Genomic DNA, 12,186 nt, shown 5'->3' with positions numbered 1-12,186 from the left:
ATGTCCTTGAGTGGTCCAGCCAGAGCCTGAACATGAACTCGATCGAACATCTCTGGAGCTCCCCATCCAACCTGACACAGCTTGAGAAGATCTGCAGAGAAGAATGGGAGAAACTCCCCAAATACAGGTGTGCCAAGCTTGTAGAGTCATGTCCAAGAAGACTTGAGGCTGTAATCACTGCCAAAGTTGCTTCCACAAAGTACTGAGTGAATGGTCTGAATACTAATGTAAATGTAATATTTCAGTAAAAAAAAAATGTTTTGCAAAATATTCAAAACATGTTTTTGCTTTGTCATTATGGGGTATTATGTGTAGATTGATGAGGAAAAATAACAATTTAATACATTTTAGAATAAGGCTGTAACGTAACAAAATGTGGAAAAAGTGAAGGTGTCTGAATACTTTCCGAATGCACTGTATGTCCTGTCCACTTTCCAGGATGACCTACTTAGAAATACATTCTCAGTGTTGAGGCCCAGACCCCGTAGCCATAATACAACCGGTTTGTGTTCAGGGCACGCAACTTAAAACGCTTTGCAATGGACAACTGAAATGTGTGTTTCTTATCCAGGTAGTCTCTGCTGGTCTGACATCCTGGGCTTTAGCATTCCTCCTCCATATCTCCTCAGCCCCCTAGGGCATTATCACAGAGTAAAATCAGCACAGAGCATCCCCTCCCAACTCCCCCAGTCCCCCAGAAAGCAGGTATTTGTTCCAATGAATTCCACTTTAATCAGTAGCATATCAGTTGTGCTTGGCAGGGCGAGGTGTGGGGGATAGCAAGGCTGAACAAACCCCCCCCCCCCCCCCCCACCCCCCCTTCAGCCGGCAGTATTCAATTTCCTCACTTTGTTTATTATGCACAGACAACAACACACTACAACAGTTTATTTGGTTTGGGCCTCCTTTATAGCGGTGCTGAGATGCCTGCATCGAAAGGGTCTCAAATGGCCCACGTTCTGTGGAGGCTGGATGCAGTGTTGCTGACACACATTTTGGCGGTATGAAAAAAAAACAATGGATGTCAATTGGTGGGACTGTACAGTGTGTGAATGGGGGACTACACATGTTCAGCTAGTCTGTATAGTATTTCATTACTGTTTGAATAAACTATCCTGTGTAAATCCTCTAGTGATGTCCTATAATTTCTGTTGTTGAACCACTAATCTATTGTAGGTTTGTGAGTGTACATCTCTTAAGGCTCACTGCTTCATATTGATCCAAAGTCGCCTAGCTGAGCACACTTGCGTCCAATATTGGCCATTGTGTGTGTGTGTGTGTGTGTGTGTGTGTGTGTGTGTATATATATTAGAGCTGTATTATTTGTTTATTTAACCTTTTATTTAACCAGGAAAAGCCCATTGAAACCCAGAGTCTCTTTTTCAAGGGAGATCTGGCCAAGAAGGCAGCAACAATCAATACATTACATAATTAAAACATACAACAATACAATACAATATGTTCCAGCCTAAAAAAGCATTTACACTCCTCTGTAACAGAGTCTCCCATCGATATTTTTAATTAATTCAGTGGCACTAGCAGTAGCAGCTGGCACACTGGCATCTGGTAGACTTCCTAGACTTTAACTACCTTTAGCATCTATACATTAAGGTATCGACGCTCGCTCTGAACATTAACATGCGTACTTTCGGTACGTTTTTGGAAACATAAGGAACGCATGTGTATAGAAAGCTTGAGCACTCACCCACATCAACACCATTGTCCCAGAAACCCTAGACCTACTCCAATTTGCATACCGCCCCAACAGATCCACAGATGATGCAATCTTTATTGCACTCCACACTGCCCTTTCACATCTGGACAAAAGGAACACCTATGTGAGAATGTATTCATTGACTACAGCTCAGCGTTCAACACCATAGTGCCCTCATAGCTCATCACTAAGCCAAGAATCCTGGGACTAAACACCTCCCTCTGCAACTGGATCCTGGACTTCCTGACGTGCCTCCCCCAGGTGGTAAGGGTATGTAACAACACATACCCCACTCTGATCCTCAACACGGGGGCCCCTCGGGTACGTGCACAGTCCCCTCCTGTACTCCCTGTTCACTCATGACTGCATGGCCAGGCACGACTCCAACACCATCATTAATTTTGCTGATGACACAACAGTGCCTGATCACAGACAACAATGGACAGCCTATAGGGAAAGGTCAGAGACATGGCCTTGTGGTGCAAGGGCAACAACCTCTCCCTCAATGCGATCAAGACTAAGGAGATGATTGTGGACTACAGGAAAAGGAGGACCGAGCACGCCCCCATTGTCATCGACGGGTCTGTAGTGGAGCAGGTTGAGAGCTTCAAGTTCCTTGGCGTCCACATCACCAACAAACTAACAGGGTCCAAGCACACCAAGACAGTCGTGAAGAGGGCACGACAAAGCCTACTCCCCCTCAGGAGCCTGAAAAGATTTGGCATGGATCCACAGATCCTTAAACGATTCTACAGCTGCACCATCGAGAACATCCTGATGGGTTGCATCACTGCCTGGTATGGCAACTGCTCAATCTCTGACCGCAAGGCACTACAGAGGGTAGTGCATACGGCCCAGTACATCACTGGAGCCAAGCTTCCTGCTTCCAGAACCTCTATACCAGGCGGTGTCAGAGGAAGGCCATAAAAATTGTCAAAGACTCCAGCCACCCTAGTTGTTGACTGTTCTCTCTGCTACCACATGGCAAGCGGTACCGGAGCGCCAGGTCTAGGTCCAAGAGGCTTCTAAACAGTTTCTATCCACAAGCCATAAGACTCCTGAACATCTAATTAAATGTCTACCAAGACTATTTGCATTGCCCCCCCTTTTAAGCTGCTGCTACTCTCTGTTATTATCTATGCATAGTCACTTTAATAACTCTACCTACATGTACATGTTACCTCAATTACCTCGACTAACCGGTGCCCCCGCACATTGACTCTGTACCGGTACTCCCTTTACAGTGCCTTGCAAAAGTATTCATCCCCCTTGGTGTTTTTCCTATTTTGTTGCATTACAACCTATTTCATTTAAATAGATTTTTTATTTGGATTTCGTGTTATGGACATACACAAAATAGTCCAAATTGGTGAAGTGAAATGAACAAAAATTACTTGTTTCAGAATATATATTAAAAACATTTTTTGAAAGTTATGCGTGCATATGTATTCACCCCCTTTGCTGTGAAGCCCCTAAATAAGATATGGTGCAACCAATTACCTTCAGAAGTCACATAATTAGTTAAAGTCCACCTGTGTGTAATCTAAGTGTCACATGACCTGTCACATGATCTCAGTATATATACACCTGTTCTGAAAGGCCCCAGAGTCTGCAACACCGCAAACAAGGGGCACCACCAAGCAAGCGGCACCATTGAAGACCAAGGGTCTCTCCAAACAGGTCAGGGACAAAGTTGTGGACAAGTACAGATAAGGGTTGGATTATAAAAAAAATATCCAAAACTTTGAACATCCCACGGAGCACCATTCAATCCATTTTTAAAAATGGAAAGAAAATGGCACCTGGCAACAAACCTGCCAAGAGAGGGCCGCCCAGCAAAACTCACAGACCAGGCAAGGAGGGCATTAATAAGAGAGGCAACAAAGAGACCAAAGATAACCCTGAAGGAGCTGCAAAGCTCCACAGCGGAGATTGGAGTATCTGTCCATAAGACCACTTTAAGCTGTACACTTCACAGAGCTGGGCTTTACGGAAGAGTGGCCAGAAGAAAAAACATTGCTTAAAGAAATAAATAAGCAAACACGTTTGGTGTTCGCCACCAGGCATGTGGGAGACACCCCAAACATATGGACGTCGGGACTCTGGTCAAATAAGACCAAAATTTAGCTTTTTGGCCATCAAGGAAAATGCTGTTTCTGGCTCAAATCCAACACGTCTCAAACACCCCGAGAACACCATCCCCACAGTGAAATACAGGGAAAATCTTGAGGGAAACCTGTTTCAGTCTTCCAGAGATGTGAGACTGGGACGGAGGTTCACCTTCCAGCAGGACAATGACCCTAAGCATACTGCTAAACCAACACTCTAGTGGTTTAAGGGGAATCCGATTTGGGTAGGTTTTAATAGTTACTGTGGGAACAACATCCGCTATACACTTGATTAACTCAGTCATCGTGTCAGTGTATACGTCAATGTTATTCTCAGAGGCTATCTGGAACATATCCCAGTCCGCGTGATCAAAACAATCTTGAAGCATGGATCCCGATTGGTCAGACCAGCGTTGAATAGACCTTAGCAAAACCCCAAACAGCAAGCAATGCAGGTGTAGAGGCACGGTGGCTTGGAAAAACTCCCTAGAAAGGCCAAAACCTAGGAAGAAACCTAGAGAGGAACCAGGCTATGTGGGGTGGCCAGTCCTCTTATTATAACAGAACATGGCCAAGATGTTCAAATGTTCATAAATGACCAGCATGGTCGAATAATGATAAGGCAGAACAGTTGGTACTGGAGCAGCAGCACGGCCAGGTGGACTGGGGACAGCAAGGAGTCATCGTGTCAGGTAGTCCTGGGGCATGGTCCTAGGGCTCAGGTCCTCTGAGAGAGAGAAAGAAAGAGAGAAAGAGAGAATTAGAGAGAGCACACTTAAATTCACACAGGACACCGAATAGGACAGGAGAAGTACTCCAGATATAACAAACTGACCCTAGCCCCCCGACAGGAGGGGTCAGGAGACACTGTGGCCCCATCCGAGGACACCCCCAGACAGGGCCAAACAGGAAGGATATAACCCCACCCACTTTGCCAAAGCACAGCCCCCACACCACTATTTACAATACCTTTCAAAAGTTTGGGGTCACTTAGAAGGCCAGCGTCCCAGAGTCACCTCTTCACTGTTGACATTGAGACTGGCGTTTTGCGTGCACTATTTAATGAAGCTGCCAGTTGAGGTATCTGTTTCTCAAACTAGACACTCTAATCAAATCAAAGTTTATTTGTCACGTGCGCCGAATACAACAGGTGGAGGGAGACCTTACAGTGAAATGCTTACTTACAGGCTCTAACCAATAGTGCAAAAAGGTATGAGGTGAACAATAGGTAAGTAAATAAATTAAAACAACAGTAAAAATACAGCGAAAAACAGTAGTGAGGCTATAAACGTAGCAAGGCTACATACAGGCACCAGTTAGTCAGGCTGATTGAGGTAGTACTGCATGTACATGTAGATATGGTTAAAGTGACTATGCATATATGATGAAAAGAGAGTAGCAGCAGCGTAAAAGAGGGGTGGGGGGAAGCACACAGTGCAAATAGTCCGGGTAGCCATTTGATTACCTGTTCAGGAGTTTTATGGCTTGGGGGTAAAAACTTGAGAAGCCTTTTTGTCCTAGACTTGGCACACTGGTACTGTTTGCCATGCGGGAGTCTATGAATGGGGTGGCTGGGGTCTTTGACAATTTGTATGGCCTTCCTCTGACACCGCCTGTAGAGGTCCTGGACGGCAGGCAGCTTAGCCCCCGTGAGGTACTGAGCTGTACACTCTGTAGTGCCTTGCGGTAGAAGGCCGAGCAATTGCCGTACCAGGAAGTGATGCAACCCGTCAGGATGCACTCGATGTTGCAGCTGTAGATCCTTTTGAGGATAGCAGGACCCATGCCAAATCTTTCCTGAGGGTGAATAGGCTTTGTCGTGCCCTCTTCACGACTGTCTTGGTGTTTTTGGACCATTCTAGTTTGTTGGTGATGTGGGCACCAAGGAACTTGAAGCTCTCAATCTGCTCCACTACAGCCCCGTCGATGAGAATGGGGGCGTACTCGGTCCTCCTTTTCCTGTAGTCCACAATAATCTCCTTAGTCTTGGTTACGTTGAGGGATAGGTTGTTATTCTGGCACCACCCGGCCAGGTCTCTGACCTCCTCCCTATAGACCACATATGTCAGAGTCAAGGCCCGCGGGCCACATCCGGCCCGCAAGAAGGTTTTTTACGGCCCCTGGGATGATCTTGATTTATTATTAGAACCGGCCCGCAGCAAGCCGGCAGCCCGCAGATCTTTTACACGCACCAATACTACATTTCCCACAATGCAAAGGTGACGCACCGAGCAGTAGGCTGCTTCATTTCAATATTTATTGGCACAGCAGTCGTCAGCATCACAGTAAAATTAACTTTCAGATACCCATCAAAAATGGCAAAACGGAAGGTGGATACTGAGAACCGGGGGTTTCAAACAAGGTGGGAGTCGGAGTATATGTTCACGAAGGTAGCTGGAAAACCTGTGTGTCTTCTGTGTGGAGAAAGTGTGGCGGTACTGAAAGAGTATAATCTGAGACGACATTATGAAACGAAACACGCGGACAAAAACAAGAATATGGACATGGAACAAAGGCTACAAAAGGCAGAGGAATTAAAACGAGGCCTCAAATCTCGACAGGCTCTGTTCAAAAAAGCCAAATCACAAGGCCAGGCTGCTGTCAAGGCCAGTTTTATTTTGGCAGAAGAGATCGCTAAATCAGCCCGGCCATTTACGGAGGGGGATTTCATCAAAAACTGCATGATTAAAGTTTGTGACGAAGTTTGCCCAGAAAAAAGGCAACTCTTTTTAAATGTGAGTCTGAGCAGAAACACCATTGCCGAGAGAGTAGACCAGTTGTCCATCAATCTAAAAGAGCAGCTTGTGAAAAAGGGAAAAGATTTTATTGCATATTCCTTGGCTGTGGATGAGAGCACCGACATTTCTGACATTGCCCAGTTGTCAATTTTCATCCGCGGAGTGGACTCCAACCTAAGCGTGACAGAGGAGTTTTTGGCTTTACGTCCTATGCATGGCACAACTACGGGGCATGATTTGTATGAAGAGGTGTCAAGATGTGTAAATGAGATGGAGCTGCCTTGGGAAAAACTCGTGGGTTTGACAACCGACGGAGCACCTGCGATGTGTGGACACAGGAGCGGACTGGTGGCGAAGATACGGGAAAAGATGCAAGAGGAAAACGCGACAGGTGAGCTGACAGCTTATCATTGTATCATACACCAGGAAGCGTTGTGCGGTAAAGCCTTGAAAATGGAGCATGTAATGAGCATCATCACGCGCACAGTTAACTTTATCAGAGCCAAAGGTTTGAATCACCGCCAGTTCAAGGCATTTCTGACGGAGTTAGAAACGGAGCATGGTGATTTGCCTTATCACACAGAGGTGCGATGGCTAAGCCAGGGAAAGGTGCTTCAAAGATGTTTCGAGCTTCGTGAGGAGATTTGTCTGTTCTTGGACAGCAAAGGGAAAGACACAACACAACTCCGAGACGAAATGTTTCTGTGTGAAATGGCTTTTCTGTGTGACATTACGAGTCATCTGAATGCAATAAACTTGCAGCTGCAGGGTCGGGATCGTGTCATCTCTGATATGTACAGTACAGTGAAGGCATTTAAAACCAAACTGACTCTGTGGGAGACGCAGATGCGGAAAGAAAATTTGAGCCACTTTCCCAGCTGCCAGACCATGAAAGAGAAGCTCTCTACCAGTGCGTTCCCGAGCACACAGTTGGCTGATAAAATAGGTATGCTTGCCGCTGACTTTCGACGCCGATTTGCTGACTTTGAAGCACAAAAAAGCAGGTTGGAACTGCTCGGTAACCCATTTGCTGTTGACGTGGAAAGCTCACCACCAAACCTCCAAATGGAGTTGATTGACCTCCAATGCAATGATGAACTGAGGGCAAAATATGCGGCAGTGGGTGCTGCGGAGTTCGCCCGTTTCCTCCCCGGCACAATGCCCCAGCTGCGCATCCAGGCTGCTCAAACGTTGTCTATGTTTGGCAGCACATACCTGTGTGAACAACTGTTTTCTTTGATGAACCTGAACAAAACATCACACAGAAGTCGACTTACTGCTGAACACCTCCACTCAATTCTGAGGATTTCTTCAGCTCAGAGCCTTACCCCGAACATTGATGAACTTGTGGAAAAGATGGGACACCACCAAGTATCACCCTCAACCTCAAACAAGTGAACATTACTGTGCAATCACATATTTAGAGTTTTTACTCAGTTCAAGTTTAAAAGTTAAAATTTAATATTTGTTTTCACTGCATGTTACTTCTCCTTAAACAAAGTGTTGTTTTTGATTAATAGATTTTTGCACTTTATTTTTTTGTATTTCAATCCAATTATATTTTAAAAATATTTCAGTTGAGTGGATGATAGAAAATTGCTATTATTGTTTTTTCTTTGAAGTAAATTTAGCCCACTTTTGCTAAAATAGAAAATATAGTCTACTGATGGTGCCTTGAATACCGGTTTCTTTCATTTAATGTTCATGTTATGGGGATATTTATATAAAGGAAATTTGTCTTTTGTGTCTGTTGAAAATTAAAGATTACTGACAGAGCCATAAGAAAATATTGCTTTATTTATCTGATCATATTGTAATATATTTGTTAGGTTTTCAGTAGGTTCAATTAGGTTCACTAGACTATATGCGTCATTTAAAAATTTTTCAATGAACATTCGAACAGTCCGGCCCTCGTCTTGTAGCTGATTTTTTTATTTGGCCCTCCGTCCATTTGACTTTGACACCCCTGCTATAGACTGTCTCTTCATTGTCGGTGACAAAGTACCTCTAATGTACTTGTCCTCTTGCTCAGTTGTGCACCGGGGCCTCCATTCCTCTTTTTATTCTGGTTAGAGACAGTTTGCGCTGTTCTGTGAAGGGAGTAGTACATGGCGTTGTACGAGATCTTCAGTTTCTTGGCAATTTCTCGCATGGAATAGCCTTCATTTCTCAGAACAAGAATAGACTGACGAGTTTCGGAAGAAAGTGCTTTGTTTCTGGCCATTTTGAGCCTGTAATCGAACCCACAAATGCCGATGCTCCAGATTCTCAGCTAGTCTAAAGAAGGCCAGTTTTATTGCTTCTTTAATCAGAACAACAGTTTTCAGCTGTGTGAACACAATTGCAAAAGGGTCCTCTAATGATCAATTAGCCTTTTTAAAATTATAAACTTGGATTAGCTACCACAATGTGCCATTAGAACACAGGAGTGACGGTTGCTGGTAATGGGTCTCTGTACACCTATGTAGAAATTCCATTATAAAATCTGCAGTTTCCAGCTACAATATGATGTTGTGAATGACTTACAACATCATATGTTATTTTAAATGGACAAAAAATGTGCTTGTCTTTCAAAAACAAAAAAAATTCTAAGTGACTCCAAACTTTTGAAACGGTAGTGTACGTGGCAGGGCTCAATCAAGCTAGTCGTCTTGATTACTTTCCTATCTCATTCTCTCTGGCACCAAAAGTTTAAAAAGTGTTGAGAGGGGACAGAATGCGGTCTGACCATCACATAATTGACATATGTATTATTCTTACAGATTTTCCACGTGGGCGAGGATATTGTAAATGTATTCAAAGCCTGTTGGATGATAAATTGTTTTTAACTAATACAGAAAAATTTACAACTGACTTTTTCTGACATAACATAGTTACGGGACACTTTTAAATGTGCCTTTAGAGTCCATGCAACTCATCTCTAAAACAAAAGCAATTTAGGTCAAAAGAGTACATATTAACAAAGGAAATGGAAGGACTAACAGTACAGATCGATAGCAATAAAACTGTACCATAGAGGCTCAGAATAAGTTAGAGGAAAAACAAAAATAAATGGAGGAAATTATTCAAGAAAGATCGAATGTGATATATTATACAAATTAAGCGAACTGGATGGAAAATGGAGAAAAATGCACCAAATTATTTTTCAATCTTCAACATAGAAATGCTACAAAAAATAATTTACTGAAACTTGTCAGCCATGATACACCAAACGATATTTTGAAAGAGGATGTAGAGTACTGTAAGCATATGTTTTCATTTCAGTCTCCTCCATCTCCAGTAACCGAAGTTAATCGCATGGATTTCTTTTTCTATTAAAAATGTAACATTAACAGCTTTATAGAAAGATTCATGTGAAGGCCAAATTACAGAGGAGGAACTTCTTGATGCAATTAAAGGCGTTAAGTCCGGGAAAACTCCAGGGCTGGATGGCATAACAGTGGAGGTATACCAAACCTTTTTTTATATACTCAGAGGACCGTTATTAGCATGTTTTAACCACTCTTATATACATGGTAGATTGTCAGACACTCAACAAGAAGGCCTGATTTCATTATTACTGAAAAAGGATCACAGTGGTAAACATAAATATCCAGTCCATTTAATAAATTAGAGGCCTCTTACACTTCAATGCTGTGATGCAAAAAGTCTGGCAAAATGCTTAACGCATAGAATTCAAAAGATATTGTCGGATGTTATTCAACCTAATTAGACAGGTTTTTGACATGGACGATACATTGGAGATAATATAAGACTACGTATAAGTACTGGTAGAACACTATGAAAAATCTGGGAAACCAGACTTGGCATTCATAGCTGACTTTGAAAAGGCCTTTGATAAAGTATGACTGGAGTTTATACATATATATATGAAACTTGTTAAAAAATGACGGAGTCAGCCATGATTCACCAAACTATATTTTGAAAGAGGACTATGTCATGAAATGGGTTAAAGTCATGTATAGTAACCCTAGGTCTAAAATAGTAAATAATTGCTACTTCTCAGAAAGTTTAAAACTGTCTAGAGGAGTGAAACAAGGTTGTCCACTATCGGCATATCTATTTATTATTGCCATCGAAATGTTAACTGTTAAAATCAGATCCAACAATAATATCAAGGGGTTAGAAATCCAGGGCTAAAAAACAAAGGTGCCATTGTACGCTGATCCACAATTTGGATCCCTCCACAGCCGCATAGAGGATCTAGATACTTCTTCTAACCTCTCTGGATTAAAACCAAATTATGATAAGTGTATAAGTGTAAGTGTATTACGTGTTGGATCACAAAAAATATATAACTTTTACATTACTGTGTAGTTTACCAATAAAATGTTCTGATAGGGATGTGGGCATACTCGGTATACATATCCCAAAAGAAAGAAATTACCTAACTCCAATACATTTTAATAGAAAGTTATCAAAAATAGATAAGATCTTGATTTGTGTAACACTTTTTTTGGTTACTTCACGATTCCATATATGTTATTTCATAATTTTGATGTTGTCACTATTATTCTACAAATAGTAAAAAATAAAGAAAAACCCTGGAATGAGTAGGTGTGTCCAAACTTTTGACTGGTACTATATGTTAGTATATATATAAATTGTGTGTGTGCATGTGCGTGTGCGTGTGTGTGCGTGCGTGCGTGTGTGTGTGTATACAAAAAAATATATTGGGGATTGGAAATTATGCCCTTACACTGATGGAAGCTACAATCTACCTGCAATATTAAAGCTGATCTACCCCTATTTTTATTTATTTAAAATAAACAAAGAAATAAGATAAGTTCCATATGATTCAAAAACCACATAGTTTCTAAATGTAAAACAGAGCATTGGGATTGTAGTTCACATGGTCCCACCGGTAAGCAGTGCTTATAGATGAGAACCCTTGGGATAAGGCAGAATGCCTTATTAATGCCTTGGGTTCTTGAGAGCAACTTCTAGACCCGCTCTGTTTTAATTGAGCTACATTGCCTGGCCAACCTGCGTGAGAGGACACACACATTGACGCTCTCACCTGCCTACTACAAGACCGCACCTTGCCATAACTCCTCCCCTAACCTGTGTGTGTGTGTGTGTGTGTGTGTGTGTGTGTGTGTGTGTGTGTGTGTGTTGGAGTAGTGTGGGAAAATAGTGACAGCTCTAGTTAGCGCCACCCCCCAGTGAAGCATTGGAACAGAGGGGGAGGGGAGGAATGGAATATGTAATTCTAAACCTGTGGGAGTCTCTTAGAACAGGTACAGAAAGAGAGAGAGCAAGAGAAAGAGAGAGGGAGGGACAATCTCTGGAAGTATTTCCTGATTTCCTGGACACAGTGCAGTGGAAGAAGAGTGGTTTGTGCCTGAGGAGTGTTGTTCAGATTCCCCTGTTGTCTATTGTGAGATTCCCAGCCCAGACCTGACAGTGGAATCCTTGGGAAAAGTCTTCTGTGAGGAGAGGATGAAGTCGGACAGGGAGGAGGGGAAACCTGGTGAGTGGAGAAGGAGTGGAGTAGTGGAAGAGCGTGGCTGCTTGTCATCGCTCTCCCTGACTAGTAGCCTTTAGCAGTTGTGTGCTGACCAAAAGCTTCAAGTGACACTGACACTGGAAGGGAGCTTGTGACTGAAGCTTTTGGTGAGGCCTG

General features: G+C 42.9%; 1 protein-coding gene across 4 annotated transcripts in view; it reads left to right on the top strand.

The window, feature by feature from the left end:
- Positions 1-12,186, top strand: part of kazna (kazrin, periplakin interacting protein a) — a 231,593-nt gene that overhangs the window by 147,035 nt on the left and 72,372 nt on the right. Inside the window, exon 1 of one of the 4 annotated variants that reach the window (XM_036988143.2) lies at positions 11,793-12,033. The exons of 2 other annotated variants lie outside the window; for them this stretch is intronic. In XM_036988143.2, coding sequence (XP_036844038.1) covers positions 12,003-12,033 — 31 coding nt within the window. In that variant the 5' untranslated portion in view covers positions 11,793-12,002. Of the gene's footprint in view, positions 1-11,792; positions 12,034-12,186 lie in introns of those variants that run through there. One more of the 4 variants, XM_090184436.1, reaches the window with a different exon arrangement.

The sequence above is a fragment of the Oncorhynchus mykiss genome, chromosome 9, assembly GCF_057628025.1.
Source record: "Oncorhynchus mykiss isolate SJ-2025 chromosome 9, ASM5762802v1, whole genome shotgun sequence".
NCBI lineage: Eukaryota > Metazoa > Chordata > Actinopteri > Salmoniformes > Salmonidae > Oncorhynchus > Oncorhynchus mykiss.
The sequence above is the reverse complement of the archived record's forward strand: the minus strand, read 5'-3'. Positions and strand labels throughout refer to the sequence as shown.